This window comes from Chaetodon trifascialis, chromosome 8, assembly GCF_039877785.1.
Source record: "Chaetodon trifascialis isolate fChaTrf1 chromosome 8, fChaTrf1.hap1, whole genome shotgun sequence".
Classification (NCBI taxonomy): domain Eukaryota; kingdom Metazoa; phylum Chordata; class Actinopteri; order Chaetodontiformes; family Chaetodontidae; genus Chaetodon; species Chaetodon trifascialis.
The window spans coordinates 20896877-20921225 of record NC_092063.1 but is presented as its reverse complement, the minus strand read 5'-3'; the positions used below and the strand labels follow the sequence as shown (position 1 = coordinate 20921225).

At 42.1% G+C, this 24349-nt stretch overlaps 1 protein-coding gene across 3 annotated transcripts; it reads right to left on the bottom strand.

Moving 5' to 3' along the window:
• Positions 1-849: 849 nt before the first annotated feature.
• Positions 850-19978, bottom strand: ano11 (anoctamin 11). 3 transcript variants are annotated; one of them, XM_070969332.1, is made up of 24 exons: positions 19901-19978; positions 19616-19780; positions 18991-19117; positions 18692-18879; positions 18471-18578; positions 17401-17537; positions 17245-17302; positions 17055-17165; positions 16809-16974; positions 15631-15721; positions 14060-14156; positions 13448-13591; positions 12876-13013; positions 11958-12056; positions 11715-11817; positions 10248-10359; positions 10102-10156; positions 9871-9968; positions 7391-7527; positions 7057-7262; positions 6826-6962; positions 6428-6518; positions 5621-5752; positions 850-3334 (listed from the first exon to the last, which is right to left on the bottom strand). In XM_070969332.1, the coding sequence occupies exons 2-24, from the start codon at positions 19745-19747 to the stop codon at positions 3308-3310; spliced, it is 2694 nt and encodes an 897-aa protein (XP_070825433.1). In that variant the 5' UTR covers positions 19748-19780; positions 19901-19978; the 3' UTR covers positions 850-3307. The 3 variants fall into 3 exon arrangements, with proteins under 3 accessions (XP_070825433.1, XP_070825431.1, XP_070825432.1); XM_070969330.1 differs by having other exon boundaries at positions 3069-3334; positions 5569-5752; XM_070969331.1 differs by lacking the exon at positions 19901-19978 and having other exon boundaries at positions 3069-3334; positions 5569-5752; positions 19616-19788.
• Positions 19979-24349: the final 4371 nt, after the last annotated feature.

The following is a 24349-nucleotide window of genomic DNA, read 5'->3' as shown; positions in this document are numbered from 1 at the left end:
TGACTTTGCATATATTCTACACACGGCTTATCAATATTGCCGACACATTCTTGTTAGTATCACATTGATCTCAGACACATCATCTAGCTGTACAGTATATCTGCAGAAATGCAAATAGATGTTTTTAAAAGTAGGTTTTAGGTTTTACTTTTTCAGGCTAGTCTCCTTCACATACCATGTTGCAGCGTGTTGCATCGTTACCTTGTGGCTGATTTGGATCTTTGTTTTGCAGCCCGTGCATGCAAGCCTCTCCTTCCTTGCTCCAGCAGTCGGTGAATGAGCCAGCCGGTGTCCACAGTGCATACCTGTGCTCGCTGACATGTACTAACTCACTCTTCCTGCAGGCCATGGCAGAGGAACGCACAGCAATCATAACAATCAGGAGATGAATGTGGCCACGAGCGAGGAAAGGGAGGGAGAAAGAGCTTATTTAAAAAAAGGATGACAAAAAAGTGAAATAAGAGAGACAGAGGGAGGAGAGCATGCAGAAATGGGTGAAGAAAGGGTGAAGAGGAACAGGAGGAGATAAAATAGAAGTCAGGAGATGCCCAAGGTCACTGCCATCAGTGAAGCTTGTGAGGGGCGGAGGGAGAGGAAGCGAGAAATCATCAGCGAACACCTGTCTGTTTCAGACTCCTAAAAAAAGTCAGCGTCGTGTTAATCTGTCTGCAGGTCTCTGCTGCTTCAAAACGTTATACCCTCTGAGGGGGAGGGAGAGAAGAGGAAGACAGAGGAGAATGTAGATGGAAAGCAGTGATAACATTAAAGTTCATCCCTACAGCACAGTAGAGAAAAGTATCTCCCAGCTGACACATCAGCATTTCAGAATTCCACACTATGGAGGCGTTTGCATTCATCAAACTAGATTTATTTTGCTCTAAAAGGTCTTAAATGCAAAACAGCTCACACACAAAATACGTCCTTTAGCGAGGTACTATTTCACTCCTGTTTACAGTATCATACAGCAGCAACTCACAGAAACCCTCCACATGAAACTCTGCAGAGCATTTGAGTAGAAAAGACAAACATGCTCAGTAAACATTACAGTATACTGAATGTGTATATACAGTACATACAGACTGCAGGCGAGGGTGCAGATGTTCTTCATCACAGTGAAGACAACAGCTTACAATCAAAGCCTTTTAGAAATGAGCAGGATAAAAGTTTCTTTTTACAGTATCAGCGAGTGGTAAAAGGTAGGGGTCACTATAAAGAAAACAACCAGCACGTGAACTCAGTTTGGAGGAGCACTCCACTGATTCTACACAGAGAGATCGGTCACTCATTATGGGGTGTACTGTAGTATGTTGTTTAATGTCGTCTGTCCCACTGCAGGAGCTTTGCCAAGTCTGGAAAAAATAACCTGTCTTGGGTTTAAAGGCCATAAATGTTTGACAGGAAGCTTGCATTACAAGCTGGGGGTATGGAGGTATTTAGCAGACAGAGTCTAATGCAGCTGTGAAGAGAGGAGTCACCGGTGGTTTCTCCACTGTATTCCACTGACGAATATTTGTTTCAATGATAAAGTGAGTGTCGTGGAGACATGTGCCCATCAGGCTGAAATATTTCAACTTGGCAGGTGGCTTTAAAGATAGACCATAGTTGCCAAATACAATTTCTTTTAGCTGTGCACACAGAGAAATTTAAGGTCAGTGATTGGATGTTTATTATATCTAGATTTTTATGTCTATATTTTTGAACTGTTGAACAGTAGGGCTGTCAAAAAATATTTTCAATTCAAATACATAATTTAATTGTAAAAAACGGGCAGGCATTCGATTGTGAAAATTTATATTTGATGTGGAAAAAAAGCAGCTCAGCTGTGGTGGCTGTTCTTGTGCGGGCCTGTTTCTGGGCAAACAAACAGGATTTCACTCTGTAACAAAAAAGCCTATTTCTGTAGGTCGACCTCTGTGTCTGTAGAACAACACTCTGAGTCTGTCAGTGGCAAAACAAACACTTTTTGTACGTAAACCAAATGCCCACAGGGATTACATTGCAACCTGTTTCATGGCTGCAGCGCTCTCACTCAATATTGGAAATTTGTCAAAAACTGCTGTCTCCATCAGTCACTGGACACAAAAACATGAGGAAATAGGGTCCATAATCAGATGACATGTGACCAGAAATTATACCATTTGTCCAAGACATGACGTGTCAGGACACGTGGACCTGCGCCAGTTGGAAACTGCACACATCACTTTCATTGATTGGAAGTTCAATGTTGGTCAAGCTGAAACGAGCCAATAATAACAGCACGGCATAGGACATTATTTTATTAGTTTAAATTTCAATGTGTAGGTAAGTAGATCTTTTTAAAAAAATTCTTTATGTTGAAATAATGTACAAGTAGTATGTGTCTTGTTGCACTGGTTTGCTCTCTGATGGTCATAATGTGCAAAAAAAAGATATCTGAATGGGTCAAACCTGTGTGTTTTTCAGAAGGAATAAGTTTGACAGGAGAACCTCTTCTGTAACCCTCAAAAACAACTCTTCCCTGTTCACAAGTCTATGAAAGACATTGCAAAACACTGTGATCTGCATTAGGACTTAAGCCAGGATATCTCAGCCTTTGCTGCATTGTCCCCCAAATTTATGAAAATGCAAAACCACTGGAGTGCCCCTTTAAAGAATAATAGCATGTTCAAGAGCAGTGTTTCACTGTCCTCTCTGGTTCCACCTCTGACCACACCCAGCTTCACTGATGGTGTGTGTTTGTGTGTGTTCAGAAGTGTGTTCTGTTGCATCTGCAACCACACCCAACATGATGTCACAGAGTCGAGTACACCTGTGCATCACTGCATCAGGATAAAAACCACTGGGGATGAGTGCAAACATTTTTTCAGAGGGGATAAGTTACTGTGTCATTAAACATATGACATCACTTTACTGTAATATTATTGGGCCTGGAGTCCACGCTTCATAGTCACTCTCAGGCTGGGTCAGATGCACATGTCAGGTCTGTGTGAAACTGTAACTGGACCCAACAGATCCTGAAACAGTCTGACAGCATTAACAGGCCATGCTGCCTCTTTAGTTAGCCAGTGGAAACTTTTCTTTTTTTTTTTGCTTTGGATAAGGGACAGATGTCACTTTTATAGGCCTAGTATGAATATACTTGAGTTTTGGACAAGTTCAGGCTCCATTACACACCTGCTCATCATAATATCTGTGCAGCAGTATGCTCATTCATAAAATGAAAATAAAATCCCAGCGCAAAGACAGCATTCCACTCAAGGTTCACTGCTGTTATCCCCGATGGGAAGGACTGTCTTTTATTCTTCCTGTTTTCCACGCTAGTCCTAACTCATATTTCCAAAGGACGCGTCGCTTGCTTCAGGGGAGGCAGCGCAGTTGGGTTTGGACACAGAAGGAATGGGGAAGGAGCAGAGAGAGAGAGGAGAGAGTTAGTTCTGTCACAATGAACACTCTGAGATATGGAGAGGGAAAAAAGCTGACACAGACAATCTCTGTTGCAACATGCTACTGAATTACAGCTGGCTGCTACTGTATTATATTCTTGCAGCACAGACTGGTTATAAAAGTGATACTGGCTATAAAACATGTTTCACTTACTATGAGTTCTAAAACTTTTTGAGGAATATACCTATGTGCTTTTCAGACTATGAGATCAATGTCAATCTCATGTACGTGTGCTCGAGCTCGACTATGGAAGGAAAGGAAAACAGCCATCCTGGCTCAGTCCAAAGTTAAAAAATATAACTAGCAGCACCTCCAAACCTCCTGACTAATAACCTAAACTAGAATAAAAACACAGCAATTTGTGCTTTTAGTGCAGTTGTGAGGTTGCTAGCTTTGGTACCATCGTACCTTTACAGAGACTGAAAGCATAACCTGAACTTACTGACAGTATCTGGAAACCAGTGATATAGCCAGAGATGCTAAGCTAGCTAACCGTGTCCTGATTCATCATTACCAGTAAGTTTTGCACCTGGGGGCTGGGCGATAATTCAATATATATATATTACATAATATTATATATATTTTCTTATGTACTTATTTATCACATATATCAAAGGATCCTCTCTGAGTTCATTCTAATTTAATCAGTTCTATGATTAATGAAATAATGGCATCCTTCTTGAGAATGCCATGTACTTACTTGTAGTAGTGTAGTACTCACCTGTCCTCATCCAGCAACATTCACTACATGAGACACAGGACAACAGCATGGGTCAGAGCACAGGGACACACGCACACGCACGCACGCACGCACACACACACACACACACACACACACACACACACACACACACACACACACACACACACACACACACACACACACACACACACACAGATGAGGTGGAAGTACACTCCATGGGACTGTATTCTCCTTGAGCAGAATGTGAATGTTCATGCTGTGATCCTCAGGTGCAGAGGATGAACTTGGACTCAGAGTATATTTAAATGTTTCACTCTTCACTGTTTACTCGCTTCTGAAGTGTAATGATTTTTCATTTTACTCTGGCCGAGTCATTTCTGTCATACTTTTAAGTTACACATCAACGGCGGTGCTGACAGGAAATGACAAACTATTCCAACAGACATCAGTCCACAAAGTCTGTGGATGTAATCAAATCCATCTGACTCCGACGTATCTGGCTAAGATCCCACACAGATTACCTTTAATGATCATGTTGTATGCAGCGTAGCGAGCCGCAGGTGCTTTGCAAATGCTCTGCGGAGGCGTGCACATGGGTAGGTGAGCTTTTAAAAGCCTTTAAAATCTGGAATTTATTTATGAGAATCAACAGTCTCAGTGACAGGTTTAATGCTGTGTGTAACCTGTGAACTCTGCTGGAGTGTTGTCATCTGTGTGGAACCACAGCGAAAACAAACTGCTGCACGACATCAATCATTTACAATATGATTCTGATATCTAGGTCAGATTCCACAAAGCTGATATGGAACTGATGTGTGTGTTTAATTTAATAACTGACTGTGGATAGAAGCACACAAAAAGCACAACAGTGAGGTCTGTTAGCCAGAGTAACAAGGACATTGTTAGTCTAAAGATACACTTCTGTTGAGGCTTTCAAGTGTAATTTCAGTGCTTTGAAAAGCACAAGATGAATTCTGCCCACTTCCATTGTATTTGTGTAGCAGCAGATATTCGAGAGGCTGATATCTGAAAGCATTCTGCTCATAAAATCTAAAGTTTTGTGTGCTAGACAGAAACAGGGCCAACTGAGAAAATATGCTTTAGTGTGATTTGGGTGAACTATGAATTTTCTGCTAAAGTTAAAGCATAACTTTGATATATTTGATCATAGATCACTGTCACCAACATTCCCCTTGCAAATGGTTGCTTCTCTTAGAGTAACTCATATCAAAGAGGGTCTATGTGTGCTTACAGCTTCAATTTCCCTTATATTAAAGCAATTAAGGACCCCTGAGCTACAAGTCAAAACTTGCTCTTGCCCTAAATATTCAATCATAGAACTATAGCAACATATATTAACTGACAGGTTTTATGAATGACTGTATGTTGCACTGCATTGTGTGCATGTGTGCATGTGTGCGTGTGTCCCATGTACCACTGACCTGGGCTGGAAATACCTGGGGTGGCAGGGGTGGCCCCTTGGCCTCGACTCACCAACAGAGCCTCCTGATTTTCGGCCAGAGCCTGCTTGGCCAGGTAGCGCTCCCTCTTGATCTTCAGCTCCAGGGATTCGGGGACATCAGGTACGACCCAGTCGATGGCTCGAAGCACGAAGAACACCACATGCTGGAGGAGGAGAGACATTTAAGATCCTCATCATCCTGTCACACAATGTGAAGCTTGAACTACACAATTAGTTGGGCATCACATGTAAAGATGTGGGAAGAGCATTTTGGACTTTGCTTAATTGAATTATCTCCATGACAACCAAGGGAACTACTGATGAAGGCCAAAAAATAAAAATAAAACTCTGAAATCTTTTGTTTATTTTCAGTGAAGCACACATCCACCATCCTGCTGCCATAAAAAATCCCCTGGGTTACAAATGGCTATTCATCTATGAATGGACTGACCCTGACAAATACATTATTTCCTCATTTTTGAGCATTGTTTTAGTAAATAGTGGGACACAAGGCTTTCGAAAAGAGAGACAGGGCCTGAGGTAGAGGCTGTGAGAAGTAATGGGATGGTGGAGAAGAACGAGTTAGGAAAGTGTCAAATAAGAGGAGAAAGAAAGGAGACATGGTAAAAATACACATCAGCTACAAAATAACAGTTGTGTACAATGCAACATGAAAAACTAAAACATTCACTAAGAGAAGGCTAAAGGAGCGCCTGGGAACAGAGGCACAGGGAGATGTGGGCGACAGATAGAAATGAATAAAATGTCGACAATTAAATGTCTGAAACAGGCAGAAGGAAACACATTAGGAGACAGAGACAAAGCAGCTCCCTTCATACCTCGAAGGCAATGATGAAACCAAGTCTGACAGCGAGAAGCTCCCAGTAGAATAGTGAGTAGTTTCCATTGTTGTCTCTGTATGCTTTATATCTACAGAATAAATAAATAAAATACAGTTACTGCAGAACATACTGTGTAATGGTTGGTATACATTCATATGCAGCAGCAGCACACGAGAACAGACTGAAACAAGGGATGAAACATTAGTAATACTACCCTCTGTTGGCCAAGTCTGTGATCTGAAGCCAGCAAGATGAAAACTAAACCCTTTTGAAATTTTTGAAGGATATGGCCAAAATGAAATGAAATAAAATATTTGAGAGGTAAAATACAGAATTTAGCAGCAAAGACTGTTTCCCCACTGTTTCCATGCATTGAGAGAATCAGCAGACTGTACCTGCACAGGGGGTACTCAGTGTAGTTGAGTGGGGCGTAAGCCAAGGTGAAGTTGATGTATCCATTGAGATCATTATCAAACTTGTACTGGTAGAGCAGGCGAGGTAAAAAATCTGATGTGAAGGCTATCAGGAAAGCCTGCAGATGGCAAAGAGAAGATGATACAACGATAATGCTGTGGAAAAGAGATCGGTATCTGGTCTGGCATGGACGTCAGGTTCAATGCACTCACATTGGCGATGACGGACAGGTGTGACAGGGCTTCCAGTATGTTGAACCACACTCCGATGTTCTGGGCGCGCTCAGCCACCGGCCGGCGGTACTCGCACGCAAACTTGTGGGCGTCCAAACGGATTTCCACCCAGTTGTTGAGGAGGGCGAAGAGCGGAGCGAGGGGGAACGCTGCCACAAAGATGGTGATGAAGCCAAACTGGAGCACTGCAGCACAATGAAGCATGGCACACCACCGAAACTTCTTACATTATTCCTGTTTAAGTTGTTCATCACACTACATGATATTGTATGCACTGACATGATGTTCTTTAGATGCAGTAGAGGATACTTGCCCATCTCCAGGTACTCTTCGAACAGGCCTTGACACTCCACCAGCTGGTAGTCTTCCTCCCAGCGCTGAGGCTCATGGGATGCCTTGGCCCCAAGCACCTTGGCCAAAGTTCTCTTCTGGCGCCAGGCCTGCACCTTACTGTCCGATCAGAGAGAGACAGGGAGCATGCTTATGAACAAGAAATAAACATGACAACAGACATGAAAACACTGTTAATTATGCTCTTTTACAAAACAGGAGCTGGTGGTCATTCCGATGTTTTATCTGATTCTAGTTTAATGTGTTTCATACTGCCTTTCATTTCTGTTTACATAACTTTCAATCTTTTTTGTCTCTAGTGTTTGTAGTTTGTATATCCTGAATACAAACTAGAAATCATGGATATTGCATGGATTTCAGCATTAAGGTTTTGCTGTGAACATGAGTTTTTCATTTCTTCATAGCGGGATTCATTTGGAGCCGTTGTCAGAGTAACAAGTCCCTTTGTCTCAAATCTTAAAAAGCAGTTGCAGATGGTCCTATTGTGTCTTTGCAACTGGCATCTCACAGTAGTTCATTCCAGCTCTGCTGTGAGACGTATCTGCCTCAAAAACGTGTTCAGCAAAACAGTACCACATGTCCACTTTCACCAATTTTACACACACACACACACACACACACACACACACACACACACACACACACACACACACACACACACAGAGTATCTTTTATGTACATGGAGACAATGGCACGTGCTTTTCTTTCTGCTGCCTCCAGGAGAGACAAACATGGAAAACCACACCCAGTCCTCCATGTTGACTCTCACACAGTGCTGTCAGAGTCACAGCAGGTCAGAGCTGGTGCCTTCTATCAGCTGCTCCATTTACAGTATCCGGTATAACAAAGATAAGGTGCTGGACGGGTTTCTCAGATATAAACAAGAAAGGACATCTGGAACAGACGTGCTGATCAGAAGACGAGGATGCTGCCACCCAGTCACTCAAAACAAAGAAGAAGCAGCATATCACCAGAGTAACTGCTAACTGCTGCAAACTGCACTCTTTGCTGTAGCTACTAGCTGCCATTAGCTAGTTAACTCAGTTAGCCGTGTAGCTAGTAGCATTATTTACTGACTGGAGTCTGCTCTGATCGAGAGCTCGGAGCAGGGTTATTGGTGTTTACACTGCAGGCAACAGAACCAGGTTCAGCAGCAGCCCAGTGAGCATGTCCAGACCAGGACTGGACACAGCCTCCAAGACTGATGGAGGCCAGTTTGACGCCAGGGAAAACAGTGGCGAAGTGACCAATGGCTCCAACCAGGACTCTGATTCCGCTTATCACATAAGACACGGCAGGCCTGGACAGGAGATCCGTGAAGCAGCACATAACATCAGAACTGTTACTTGTTTACATTCTGTTGATAATGTTAAACTAAAATTCAGACCATACAGTATCTTACACACTGCACCTTTAAGGCCTTGCCAGTGGGTCATCCATTATAAACATGTGGAGTAAGTCCTTCAAAGGATTCAGGACCTGAGTTGGGATGCAACTACAATATTAATAGAAGAAAAGTTCATATATGTTCCAATACAAAATGTCACTTGCCTGGAAAGGCTAACCATAACACTTTGCAAGTGGGTCAAGAAAAACGTTAAAGAAACATGATAAGAAGAAGAAAATCCATGCCTCCACACCCTTGTCATCAGTTTTTCTATACAGTTTTCACTCTGCTGCCAGTTTCTGATGATTTGTCTGGAGCTGAAGGTGAAAAGTTCTCACACTTGCCCTCATTGGTCTCTTTATGGAAGGCCCCTACAAACTGAGGGTAACTCTGAAGGGAAACACCGCATTACAGCACCACTCCTGTTCAAAAACTCAAAAGCCCACTGCAACCCAAATTTTCCCTGTTGTCTGGTCTGCTATGTGTCTGGAGACACACACCCACACACACACACACACACACACACACACACACACACACACACACACACACACACACACACACACACACACACACACACACACACAGACATAGTGCCAGTACTGCAGAGGTAAAGCAATGAGCTTTACTGCACCAAACAAACAGAGCTGCAATCAGGCTGCAGCAGTCTGATGCAACACTTAAAAAACAATGATAATGTCATGCAGGTAAAAAAGAGAACTCTGGATATTATGAAATCTGAAAACTATATTATGCTAATTCTAATCTATTCTGTTCTATTTCATTATATTTTACGGTTCTATTTTGGTTTATGAAAGCTATTTATGAATTCAAGCTGATGATAGCTAAATTATCTTTATAATTCAGTTTCACTTCACCAAATTCGACTCCCAAGTGGTTGGAAAACCTCTTCTTGAAGTGGCTCATAAGCTCCATGAAGCAAAGTGTGACAGGTTTGAATCTGAGAACTGTTTAACTACAAGCAGGAAAACTTAATATGCATCGTACAACATAACATGTTCAGTAATTAAGTGATGCCTCAGCAGGAAACATACGGGATAATGAACTCCTGAATGTTGTTGATGAGCTGCTTTCCCACCATGATGATGAAGAGTTGCTCAGCCAGTTCAATGAGGCAGCCCCCGGGACCACACTGCAAAAAGGGTGTGAAGACGCACAGACACAAACAGATATGACACAGTGGAGCATGTTTGGATAAAAATACAACAGCAGCGATCTGGAATATTTTCTCCACTTAACATTTACTGGTAAATTATTATACTCACATCTTCATTTCTCATTCCAAACAAAGTCCCATAGTTAGTGGGGTAACCCACAAACCTACCCACACAGGGAAGTAAGGCAAAGTTAAAATATTATTGGGCACAAAATGTTCTACATTTCCAAACCATTTGTGTGCTCCATGTCTCACCTTCCTTTAAAGAAAGCCACGTAGAAGGGGGACGAGTAGAAGTTGACAAACTGGAAGATGAACACCTTGAAGATGAAGGCATTGTCATACTGGGTTTGTGTTCTGTGCATCTCTGCCACAGAGAAAACATGGACAGAGGGTTACACTGTGGCATTGGATCCTTGGTAATCATTTAACTGTTTGCCTGTTCAGATAAGCTTAGGGATCAGGGCATTGCTTACACCCTGTCTGATCACTGCACATGTTGCCATTCGGAGAACTCAGCAATAATTGGCAAAAATATAATATTGTCATCCTAACTGATAGAGATAATGACCAGAACTTTGTTAAAAGGATCCAAGAAAAAAAAGGAATTATCCTCTAATAGCAAACGGAGTGAAATGGACAAAACAACTCTGAGCAGAGTAAACTGTATTAGACAGCCATTAACCAAAATAACTGAGTCTAATTTACTCAAGCGAGACGTCAACCATTACAACATCCACTTGACCTGCTAACATGATATATTACAGCCACTAGTGACCATAATGGATGTCCTCAACTCTTGGACAACAAGACTTGAAAAATGTGTTAGTATATAGTTCAACTTGGCTGTCTCAGCAGCACTGAATGTTTACAGTACGGTTAACTTCTGAGCTTTTTGCTTACATACCCCCTTGTTTTAGCCACTTCAGTTGTGTGCCTCTAGGAATGGCAGTATTGGTCTGACAGTCTGGTGGTCAACCACTTGATCAACCACCACGACTTCTATACCATACTGCAATATTTACATCAGGCTTTGCCATGTTTTTAGAGCCAATTAGCAGGTCTGCAAGTGTTAGCACACTAACATGCTGACTAAGGTGACGACCATGGTACATGAGCATGTTAGCATGGCAACCCTGATTGTCTTGTTCACTCTTGTTGTGCTTAGCTAAGCGCTAACTAGCTAAAATCTAGGTTAAGTAATAGAACCTGGTAAGGTATCACCATCTTTAAAAGTGACATAGGAGGAACTGCGGTGCAAGTAGACTTCCTGGAGTTGTAACTAGCAAATAAAGTCTAAATTGAACATTTTGTAGAGGTTCACTGAGCTGACGCTGCTTATGAGCATCTTCATGAGTTCAGACTGAGGCTAAGGGTAGTTTCCTTTCTCTTATTATTTATGTCATTATTTCTCTATCTATTGTCCAGCAGACCACAAGCATGCTATTAGATGTTGCATCTACTGTAATGCACTGATTAAAGGATGTCAAAAACACAATAAGAGAGTGTGTGCTGCAGTGATGCGTGCACTCTCCCACTCTGCAGTGTCTCTTTGTTGCCCTCAGTAAAAGTCTATTTTTACTGCAGATGCTGGGATCAAATTCAAGACATCGCCTGCTCTTTGAGGAGTCTCGGCTTTTAGTTAGTGGGGATCCAGTGAGAGGCTGATATCAACATACAGTATTGAGGTTTGAGGTGTTAGAGAGCAGTATTGATTCTTACCCCATTTAGTGAGCTGCTCAGCTAATGCAGTGTAGACCCGGCCCATCAACAGGATAAGGCCCAGATTCACAATACTGCTCAAGATGTTGGCTATGGTCCCTGCCTGAGGATGAGATCACACTCGTGTATGAATGTTAAGTATGCATACACGGACACACAAACTCAGAGGGCACAGAGCTCATTACAAGAACAAAATATTCAAAATTAAAAATGAAGTCCACGCCCTGTGAAGCTGTGATATACCTCTGTACGCAGGACGGGGCTCCCGGTGTGGAACATCATCACGCTGATGATACCGCGGCACATGACCACTGTCACCAGGAAGATCATCACCACACACAGCTGAGAGGGAAGACACGGGGCTATGAGGTCATTTGAAAACATAAAAGACGCTGAGCTACAGCATCTCAGTGAAGTCGTTCTTCATGAGATTCAGGAGATGGACTCCATTCATGCAGGTTTCCTAACCCTCACAGCCACATATTATGTGACACACCAGCATGGCCAAATGGAGAGCAGCCATCTTTGTCTACACCACTGCCCACTGATTCTTTTCAACAATAAGAAAAAAAGAAAGCTATTTGACTGGATAGGCTTCAATCTCAGTCACTCTTCCTGGTTTGCTTTCGATAAGTGATCACAGATACGATTTTCTGCAGTGTCCATTTACAGACTGTGCGTGCTGGTGCCATTCAGCATCTTAGATTTTCCAGCTTGATCGGTATTGTCAGGAGAGGAGTGGAGGAAAGCTGATCCTCAGATACCTGTTCAAGAACAAGTTAATCCTGAGACTGAGTCTACAGTGTACGGCTGAGATTATCAGATCATATCCAGCCCTGTGGGCAAATGACCTGGATTCAGTTTTGGAAAAGGGTTCAGTTACCACTACAAGCTCAAAGGAAACTCTTCACTGAAACAAAGTAGGATGGAAATGACTGTAAGAATAAGAACAGCATAGTATATTTGTACGTACTTGTATTCTGATTAGAATGTTGCATTAGAATCAAATCATGACGTAATTATTTCCAAAGAAAACAAATGAGTAATTAATGACACCAATAAAACAACCTGCACAGCATTCATCAGACTGACCAGTAGACTACTTCATTTACAGTAATGCTACATTCACACATCTTTAAAACATTTTTAAACATGTCTCACCATCATAATGATGACCATGGAGCCAGTGAACATGCGGGACAGCCTGGTCTTCTCTGGAAAGTAGGGCTCTTTGACTCCTGTCACTGGGTTTTGCTCCATAGTGGGCGCCATGGCTGCGAACTCTGGCCGAGGACGCTCCTGAGGGGAACGCAGTGATGACACCAGCATTAATGCACACAGACTTTATGGGTTTGCTGAGAACGGTCCAGCTGCAGACTTCAGGTCTACAGACCCCAGGTCTGCAAACCAGTGGGTAGAAGGTTCCCAAGAGGTGAGGTGGCAGCATCCTTTACATCAGCGACAATGTTTTACTGTGTCGTTTACTCGTGGTTGCTCAGGATGGGAAGGTAACAGTATTGTAAATTCCGAATGAAATGGTGAAAGTGAATTAAACACTTATCTAGGATCCAGCATTCAGTGTTAGTTTGCCACAATAACATCGTTTAAAGCTATATAAAGTCCTGTGTGGAAGAACACAGAGGATGCGAGACACACCTCATCTCTGGGGAGACAAGTGAGACTCGTATGAACACTCATACTGAAAGCAAGCAGGAAAGGAAGGATTGTGAGACCTCTTCTTCGTGGAAGTCCATGCAGTCCCAGTGATGGGCCAGGGTGGCCATCTTCCGCTTCCAGTACTCCAGGAAGGTTACAGCCCAGAAGGACATGAACACGCTGAAGAGGACTGTACCTGGGTGGTCGAATAAGTAGCCCATCTGCAATGCAGGGAGGTACAGGAGATTTTGAAACAAATGCCAAGTCTAAAGGTATACTATGCAGGATTTGAAAAAAAACAACAAAAAAAAAACAATCAGCACTTCTGACCCCCTAGAAGTGTGTGGCAGTGTATTTATGTGCAAAGCTGTGCCTCCTGCCTGTACTTTCTTATTTTCTTCTTATTTGCTTCTTATTTTTGTGTGGGCTGCAACCTTTGGGAAGTGGGTGTGTGGGATCAGTCAATAACAGCATGTGGATGAAGACAGGACTTTCTAAAAAGATAGTGACCAGGTGCCAGACAGTAAGCAGCATGGATCCAAGAGGAAGCTCCAAAAATGGCGGACACAGTGCCTAAAACTGTTTACAAACGGAAACCAAGAATTTCTGCCTTGTCTACCTTTAAGCCTACCCGTATTCTGATCATAAACTGGGTTGTTAGCCGGTGAAATGATTTGACAGCTCATTACCTTGGCCATAGTGCAGATATCAGACATGTTCCAGGCCTTACATGTGTTGCAGAGGGGACACATCAGATAAGTTGCCCCACTGTTGCAGATTTCCTTGCTGTTGACAGACACATAAACAGAGTAGTTGCAACAACACAGAAAACATGTTTTAAATTTTTCATACCAGGTTTATAGATTTTGATGTATCAGGTGATCAAGCAGATCTAAGAGAAAAAGATAGATCTTACTTTTAATCACATATACTCAGATATTAACGTGTGAGTGAAGGGATTAGGTGAATTAACTGTATGTATATTTCCAATCCAGGGTATATTGATTGAGTGAGAAAGTAGAGCAGATTGAACGTGTTGAAATCAGTGTCCCAGAGCTGCTGTGCTTTTATTATTAGAGTTGTTCAATGACTCACTGCAACAATGACTACACATGAGATCTGCTGCACAGTCTGGACTCACTGAGAGACGTCCATTTTCCTCGTTGATATAATGGAGAGATTATTCCGCACTAATTGTCCATTATCACATGAGATGGCTGCAGTTTATTGCTGCCACTGACTGCTCTCCATCCGTTATAGACTAATAAATGGCTTGAATCTACACTGTAAACAAGAGACATTTGGTTGTTTTCTTTCCTGAGATATTGACTCATCTTATATTTTCTCTAGCATTGTTACTTTATAGCAGGACGAATTCTCTGTTGCTGACACCAACACGATGCTGTAGCAACAGAATGTGAAACACAAAACAGGTGGTCAGGCAGAATTTACTTACAGTAGTGTTTCTCAACTCCGGTCCTCGGGCCCCCCCGCCCTGCATGTTTTAGATGTTTCCTGCTCCAACACACCTGATTCAAATGAGTGGCTCGTTATCAGGCCACTGCAGAGCTTGATGACGAGCCAATCATTTGAATCAGGTGTGGTGGAGGAGGAAACATCTAAAACATGCAGGGCAGGGGGGCCCGAGGACCGGAGTTGAGAAACACTGACTTACAGGTACATTTATTTTGAAAGAGAAGTGATTCCGCAGTGTTGTGTAGGTAGAGTAAACCCACTGTAGTGATGAACAATGTATAATTAATTGTGCACAGACATACCCCGTGTGGATTGTGTAATTATGGAGTTTGTTTTTATGCAGAACAGACTATGCTTTGATACCTTGGTATATTTGTAACTCAAACTGTGCCTGTTTAACATAACTTGGAGGGAAATGCATTAAGTAGAGCATTAATTCTTGTATCCATCAAAGGAATAATTCATTCAACATTTTGGGAATATGCTTATTTAATTTCTTTCAGAAACTAAGATAAGTAGATCAATACTAATCTAATGTGCGTGCATTAAGTACGGAGATGGACTATGGCTACAGTATCAGATGTTGCATAATAGTCTCTTAACACTAGTTTTGTACTAGTACATGCAATGTACAATGTACATACAGCTTCACCATGTAAATGACTTTGAAATGTGCATTGATTTCCCTCGCTCTTCGTGTACTGTATACATGTTGGTCATCCTGCGCTCCAAATTGCTCCTCATCATTTATTCCAGGTGTTTACTGTGTAGCGTGTGTACTCACGCTGGTGCGTTGTTACCCATGGACATGACTCCAGACACAAAGACCAGGGTTCCAACCACTGCTGCCGGCAGCAGCCAGGCTGTGTAGAAACCTGCAGAGACATAAAGCTCCATTAGGCTGCAGCTCTTGGCTGACGCAGGGGAACGTACACTTCAGCACTGCTGTTTAATGCTGAAATGTCCTTGGTGAAGAGGTCGGGTTGGCGTCGCAGATGCATGCCTCATCCTGAGGATCATGGTTTTATTGTCTCAACATTTTCCTCATATTTTCTGCAGACAAAGTTCAATATTGTGAATGCTATACTCTTTTCTTTGTTCAGACATAATGGATTTTACTTCCCATGCCAATCATCCACTTCTGCTGAAATGTAAAGTGTGCAACTCTCTGTGCACCAGGAGGATATTTCCCAGATAAATCTCCAAGGCAGGGGTTTAGAACAGTAAAGGCTTCCCTGGCTATAGCCTGGATGACTGTCACAATATGATCCATGAAAATATTGCAGATTATTCATTTAAAACCAATTTATGAGGACATATAATATTAACTTGGTTTTTATGAGTGAAGTTTTATCCTGAGATTAAAAACAGTCAAACTATTAGATGGATGGCTTTAAGGATGGCACAGTTGGCCTGTCTGTCATTTGGCCACCACTTTATTACAGACTGAAATATCTCAATGACTATTTGATGGATTGCCCTTAATCAGGTCCAAATTCATATTTGACAAATATTTTTAGTTTATGACCTGCAAATCCTCAACTATGTGTTGTGGTTTGTGCTAATCATCAAATGTTAGCATGCCAATCTGCTCATTATGTCTGCTGGACATCAACATTTTAGCATTGTTAGGAAATGCAGCCTCACATGGCAGCATGGCTTAAGAATCTTGGGTCTTGCATACTGATGAACCGAAACACACTATTTAACGTCAAAGTATCGCGACACTCTGTACGTGGAATGTGAGTTCATTTATTACATCATTTAACCCTTCAATTCAGTATTTACTTATAATACACTTTGTTTTATATTTTAACTGAATAAAAACAAAATTAGAGATATGATTTGACTTTTTCTATTGATCAGCATTTAAAAAAAGCAACCTTACATCCACATGGGAAAGTGGACATGGGTTGGATATGTTAGGCACACTACTATGTCTGAATAAGAATTTACATTTACCCAGCCAGGCAAAGTAGAGTGCGATCTTCTCTCCAAAGTACTCCCTGATGTGGTCCAGTGGTTGGTACTTGCACCATTTGCACCAGCGGGCCCAGTAGTGGTAAAGAATCTGCCTCTGGTTCAGCTCGTCTGGACGGATCTCATACTTTGGAAGCTGAAAGGGGCCCTGTGAAAAAAACAAAACATGTTAGTTAGAGAGGGAAGCAATTTTGTATTGGACTAATGAGCAGGTAAATGATATCTGACCTCATGCAGGGGGAAAGCTGCGGTGTACACTCCTTCATTTATCAGCCTGTCCACACCAACCTCAGCCCTCTTCCTTTTGCCGTACACCGTCCCAGCAAGAATCTCATACACCTGAAATAACACACAAGCCTCACACCCACAGAACAACTGCACTGAGCACCTGTGCTGGAGGGGAATTCCTGTTACTCACAATACGGTGTCTCTGTGTATTAGTGAAATAGTTTTCATGGTTGTCACAGCCAAGGAACCTGTGGAAGAGAGACCTTCATTCAGCCAAATCCACTTTCTATACTGTGATACACTGTTAACTGATCTTATTAGTTTCCCATCATCAGCTAGAACTCACCTGTTCATCTTTGACTTGCGAAAGGCACATGTGTAATAGTCCAGCGGCCTGTTGGGCACTGACTCCATCATCACGTTAGGTATGCATAATCTACTCAGTACCTGGGCAGATGTGTTTAAGTCCAGATTTGGCTGTGCCTGGAAGACAAACATACATTCACTCAGTGTGAAGAGTTTTATCACACAGTTACAATCCTTAAAATTTCCATTAACCACCAATAACTAATAGTGATAAAAGTCCAGGAGTTTTGTTTGAAATGTTCAAAATCTCCCACTAGGCGCAGCAAATGCACCTTCAGCAGCTACTCTGTCAGTAATGCAGCAGAAGACTAGGAACACGTTTACAATACAGCCAAACAAGCAGTACGCTGAGAGGATTCATCACGCCACGTTGCTTTATGGCTACAGTCATCAGTGTTGTCCGACACGGTAATCATCACCTCAATGTCATTGGTCTTTCACATCATGACCAGTATGTGCATGCAATTATCTTGTCAATCCAACAAAAGTGGCATTTGATGTGACAAGACTAACAGTCTACAAGCACACTAGCAGCTCTACGAAGTTTCACTTGAGCTGAATGCTAACATTAGCATGTTAACATGCACACAATCACAGTGCTAAAATGCTGATGTTTAAGACATGTTTGTGTACCATGTGAGCATGCGAATGAACATTAATGCTCACTAAACACAAAATACAGCTCAGGATATGGGAGTGTCATTAGCTTTGCAGGTATTTAGTCATAAAACTAAGTATGGGATACATTTTTGACTTGATGAGAGCACAGATAAAAAGTTAAGGCATCATCAAAGTCAGTATGATACATCTTTGGAGAACAAGGTTTTATGACAATTCATCTTGTTGGTACTGAGAGATTTCACAATAAAAACTTTGACCAGCTGGTTTAAATGAAAAGTCAGAGGATTATTGGAATCATTAGGATTGACCAGAGGATGGGCATCTTGAATGTCAATGTTCAATACCATAGCATCGAACAGTTCTTCAGCTCTTTCAGTCTGGACCATCCAACTGACAGACAGACATTAAATTGTAAACAGCAGCACTAACCTGCAGTGGAGCTCTCACACAGAGTTCCTCTGCGTAAAACACCAACACGTCCCAAGGAGCACTGAGTTTCAGAAAGTGGATTGTTTTCTTTTCATTTGCTGTTTCCTCCTAAAGGGAAAAGAGGCACCATAGATACATTTTTAACCAATAAGTCAACAAAAACAATGAGCAGATTCCAAATTTAAGACTAAAATGAATAATCTGAACCTGATCTCCAGCACCTTTTCCATGAGCAATCCAGCACTCTCCAGATTCTGTACAAACTTCTCCCTCCATTGTGCCAGCTGTGCCTTCCTCCGTTCAGATCTGCTGCTCTCCTCAGTAGGCATGGCCTCCCCCTCCTCACCCGTCACATTCCCCCTCCCTCGCCGTTTCCTCCGTGAGCGAATTTCCCACACCAGTACAAAGTCTAAACCCAGATCAACCATAAAGGTCCAAAAGGTTAAATGAAGCACTGACTCGGTCACCCATCAGTGAGCTTGTGACAACTCATTAAATGCGAGCTGCTGATGCTGCCTACCGATTTTAGTTCTCCCATCTCTGAAGTAATTCCCCAGCTGTGGAACTGGCTGGTTACTTCTTGTGTTACAGTGAATATGAATGGGTTCATCGCCAGCCATGTCTCCATCAGCAGCTGTGGCTGAAAGCTAAAAGCATCCAGTTTAGTTATTATTAGAAATCTAATCATTAAAAACAACTGAGAGCTGCAGGCGAAAACAAACTGGAACAAAAACCTGTAAAATCTTTGTTCTGTATTTGGACAGTTAATTTCCTTTTGAAGAGGTTTAACCATAAATCCTGTGCCATTACACAGAACCATAGAAGCCTCCATTTTGCAATAACGAGTCCAGAAAAGAGAGATGGAAAATGATCAGTGAGCTTTTCACAGTATGACTGAGAAGACTCTTTCAGAAAGAGGACATTGTTGGTTTTTCCTGTGACACACAGAGCCCCACACCAGTGCTCTCAGGTTGATATCAGATTCAATGCAGTGTCTGAGGGAAGTCAGTGAAGTGTGACGAGCTGAGCAAGCAGCAGGGTTATGGCTGCTGTGTGCATGTGCAGCTACTTTCAATATCTCTGTGGCTCCTCTATGACAGGAAAACATACTGCAGCACTACAGGAAAAAGTAAAACAGCGCTCACACATCTCGGCGGGATGAAGCTCCCGTTCTGCAGACTCCCGTAGCTGTCTGTGGTTTGTGCTTCACCCCCATAGTCCAAATCCAGGAGGACCTCTCTGTCTCCCTTCCGCAGCTCTGAGCCCTTCCTCAACATGATGATGATGAGGAGGAGGATGAGGTCTTGTGGCTGGACAGAAACTGAGTTTTCATACAAATTGCACTGCAGAAGAAATCTCATTGAAGTAATTCACAGGTGACAGTTATACACATGCTTTAAAGAAAGACAAAAGAATGGTTGACACGGTACCTTTGCTGTGATGAGAATGAGGCTGCTGCTTCAGTCTGTGCTTCTCTTGTCCTCTCCCTCTTCTCTATCTCTGCATCTGCCAAGCTCCTCTGCTCCACCGCTTGATAGCTATGGACTACCGTAATGGAGCGAGCAAGCAGGCAGCGGGTGCTTTGCACCATCTCAGCAGAGGGGATGTACATCAAGACATACAGCACAGCTCACATCCCCACTTCATAAATAATGTAACAGTCAGAGAGGGTGAATAAAGTCAGCGCTCTGTCTCTGACATGCTCATTATGCAGGATATAGCACATGTAGAGGGAATCTCCTCTCTGATTATAGCTGCTATTCCATCCTCCATACAAGCTGTTTTGCACATTTTAATTGGTTTTGAAATGTACATAGACTTAAAATCAATTATTAACAGCACTAGATGAGAAGCTCCACCCCTCTGGGATTTCTATCCCGATGTGCATCATCATAGGCACAGGACTAAGATGGCATTTGTAGCTGTCGATGACCTTCTTTCTTCTTTTATTATTATTGTATTCTACTCCTTAATTTAGACAAACTATGTAATGTGCCATACCAGGAAAGTGGAGAGCTAACAGAGAGCGAGCTACTAAAATTGCATAAGAAAGTGGAAAAAGTGCAGCGTAAATAAGGGGAGGGAGGGCATGGTTTAAAGAAAATATAGAGAGCAGGGTCCACTGCAAAACAGCATTAGATTCACCATCTACAGCCAATCACGAAGCTGATTTTTCCAGCCTACACACCTGCACATGAATGCAACATTTCACAGGTCAATCTACAGTCTCAACTGAGATTTGAACTTTTGTTCTGTAACACTAAATCCACTGAAGTATTATCAACAGTGATAACTGTCACATAAAATATATGAAATGAAATTAAAATTTTCTTATGAACCTTGGCTGCCAAATTTAAGGAGCACTCCAGCCATTTTTCACATGATGATGTCATCAGGGTTATCTCAGAGAGGGCTTTTGGATGTAATGCCTGCATCACAACTGGGGGCACAGACTCTTACCGCGGACAGCCAGCGTCTGATAAAACAATCACGGAGTCGTATTATGGGAAGGGAAGCATACAGTTTGCTTGACCTGTGTAAGAGGCTCATCTACAATATTCTGGCCTCTGCTACTGTCTTTGAACATGCTTTAAAAAAAATATGTCTCTCATAAGCCCCCAAACTAAAGCAGTAGATTTTGAACATGTGCTTTGGGGGGGTTAGTGCTAAATCGTGCGCTCTTAGATCACTTTTATTTTGGGTGGGGAATGAGGTGACTCTACTGATCTGTTGAATAAACACAGCATGACTTGATCAGACAGGGTGTTTAATGGTCATCACTAATCATGTCCAGTGCTGCTCCTTCTCTCCTGAATACTGGCTCTGTTTCAGAGTCACTGCTGATACTGTCCTTATTTAATTTACTCCAACTCTAATATTTCCTTTGCACCTCCCAAAGGGACTCAACCCACGCTACTTGACTTTACTCCATCTTCTTATCGATCTGACAAGCGTTTCCCCTCGCTTACTTAATCTTTCTCGCACTTGCCGAGTCATTCAGACATTACACTTCCCAGAGCAGGCCTGGTACCTTCAACACTTTCTGTGAGAACAGCATCTCATTTTGTGGTCTCCATAAACCTCACACTGTATCTTTAACAGCCTGATTCTGCCTCCTGCTGTGTTGCCTTCTTCCTCAATTTCGATTTCTGCAGGGAATCAATGTGCCTTTTCCTCCCTTCCTTTGTCGAGCTCTTTGAAACACTTTGTCAACCATCAACCATTACTGAAGCTCAAAAAACACTCTCCTGTAATCCTCTTTGATCCGCTTCTGTATTATTCTGTGCAAAGAAAGCAATACAGACAGGGACAAGACTACTGGCTCGTCGAAACCATGGTAACAGCACAAGTACACCCAAGGTGACATTATTATACTGCTAAAATAATAGAAATGCATGCGAACGAGACCAGCAGTAACTTGTTGCCCTAGCAACTATCAAAAGATAATCAATATCGCCGGTGAACATAAGCTGCTCTGTGCAGTGTTGGCTGCTGTCTTCTTTTCACTCTGAACTCCTCACAGCTGATACTGAACATCTTCTGTTGTAACTACCTCAAAGTTAACTCAGCGATTCTTGAGTGGATCTCTATTGTCCACATTTTTAGAAAGATCTCACTGTTCGCATCCGCGCTTTCAGCACCTTCAGTTCCAAATGTTTCTGATCATACCCAAAGAAGACAGCTGGTGACACATTTGATTTGCATCACCATTGTTCTAAAAAAAGCACATGATGCTCAGCAACTGGACATGTGATCATTATGTTCTGATATGTGTCCATCTCTTTCTACAACTATGGCCATTAACATGGTACTATCAGCTCCCGAGGAAGACTTTCCATCAAACCATTATAGACCTGCTCTTGAGCACTGACGTTATGGATTTATTGGAACAAGAAAGGGCCGAACTGTTGCCACTAAGTTGGAAGCTCAGAGTCTCTTGAAATATGACTGCATGCCATAGCATCAAGATTTCTCTAAACTGGATCGAAGTAGGCTTCTTCAGACCGTGAAAAACAGCTGCATTCATCTATGACCTCTACTGGTCACTTGGAGGAACTGCAACAATGACAAAACTGAGTACAGCACGGAGTGATGGACCAAGTTCATCTGACCATGTGTCATTTGGTTATTTATTCGGCTTTCCAGTCGTCACTGCGTCATTGTCTTCCCTCAGTGCTGGTTTGAAACAGCAGAGCGAGGGAAGGTTTTATTTCACAGCAGTGACGCACAGCAAGCTTTTAGTCAAGACATCAAGTAGGTTATTACAGAGTCATGGGTACTAATCAACAGCGGATCACCTCCCACTGACACATTACAGTCAGCATGCTGCTTACTGTTTGAACCTTCTGTGCTCTGACATGCTATACACTGTTCTGCTGTGTCAAAGCAGCCAGTGACCTAACACCTGCTCTCTTACCTGTGAATCCTCTGTCCCTGCGCTAACATGACTGCCACGGTGTTTTCAACATACAGCACTTCACTGGTTTAACCTACAACAGAAAAGTAGACATTAAAAGCAGAGACACTGGTACACAGCGCATATGTATGACCACAGGAGCCATGGTTTTCATTTCAGTTTATTCAGTTACACTGTCCAGTCACAAAGCTTTATTTGTACATTCATTACCAGTATAAAACCCTCTGGACATGCACGTCTTTAAGTGTGAGTGTACAGTATGTTATATTTGATTAGTGCCCTATTTACAATTCCATAAAACCGCTAAACATAATACAAATATTACATGCAGTAAACATTAATGAACAAAACCAAACTGCGTGTTTTCACAATGCATCACTTAGAAGATGTCACCCATCATTGGCCAGCAATGTCTCACATTCAAAACACTGCCCAAAACATTTTAGCTTTTCTCCATATACACTTCGACGGACACGACTTCAAGCAGTTCATTTCTTCTTGATAATCCAACAAACATTTCAAGTAAGTCCAACTCTTGTAAGTGTTCTCTCACTGGTCAAAAAGTCCTTAAATAATCCACTGGGGGAGAAGATTCTACACGGCCAACCAATCCTATTTTAGAACCCACTGAATTATGAAGGACTTTTATATAAAACATTTCCAACACATCATATTACTTTGCAGCCTTCTCCGTGTGCGCAAAATACCTTCATAATGCTGCACGCAACATGGGAGGTACCAAAACAGAAAAAGGGGGTTTAAAAAATACTGAATCAGACAAAACAGCAGCGATTAAAACAAAACAAAAAACACATGGTGAGACTTAAGGTTTTGGATGTGAACGTACCTTTTTCACCTGAGATCAGATTTCTTTGTAAAAGAGCTGAAGAGGAGTGAGACCAAGTGGCACTTAGAAAGGCTTAAAGCACTGATTAATGCTGACACTGGAACACATAAGTGACATAATATGTCATTATGTATAAGGCTGGGTATCATTTGAAGTTTTTTGATACTAGTGCTGTTCAAAACCCAAGTTTATACCAAGACAGTATTTTGTAAATACCTCACTCTGCTGAATATAATCACATTTTCCTGTCTTTTATCAAATATATTTAGGTTGGATACCCAGCCTTACATACGGCACATATTTGACTTGTCTATCAAAAGAACGCAGAATATAAACTAAGATGATTGTTTTAAGTGTACAGTGTAAGGCAACAAGAACAAAAGAAAAATAGTGCTTCACTTCGTTTAAACGAATTGGCCATTTCGTCCAGTCAAGCTTGTCAAAAAGGCGACATTGTCATTGCAATGAGAGCAGTTACACGCTGTCATCCACAGAGCAGCAGTGCTCCAATCAGTATTAATATTAAGGACAGATTGTAACACGTGCACTACCATCTACTGACTATAATGAGAGGCGAAACTGAGGCCAGTTTGGTTTAGGGTCTAATTCTCATTT

What these genes read in the sequence shown, in the direction of transcription:
- ano11 (XM_070969330.1), bottom strand. Translation starts at nt 19,747, where the DNA reads ATGTTGAGGAAGGGCTCAGAGCTGCGGAAGGGAGACAGAGAGGTCCTC. An exon ending in ATTCAGGAGTTCATTATCCC is followed by an intron (nt 7,528 to 9,870) that starts GTATGTTTCCTG and finishes CTGATCGGACAG; the next exon opens with TAAGGTGCAGGCCTGGCGCC. An exon ending in ACCTGTCCGTCATCGCCAAT is followed by an intron (nt 6,963 to 7,056) that starts GTGAGTGCATTG and finishes TGCCATCTGCAG; the next exon opens with GCTTTCCTGATAGCCTTCAC.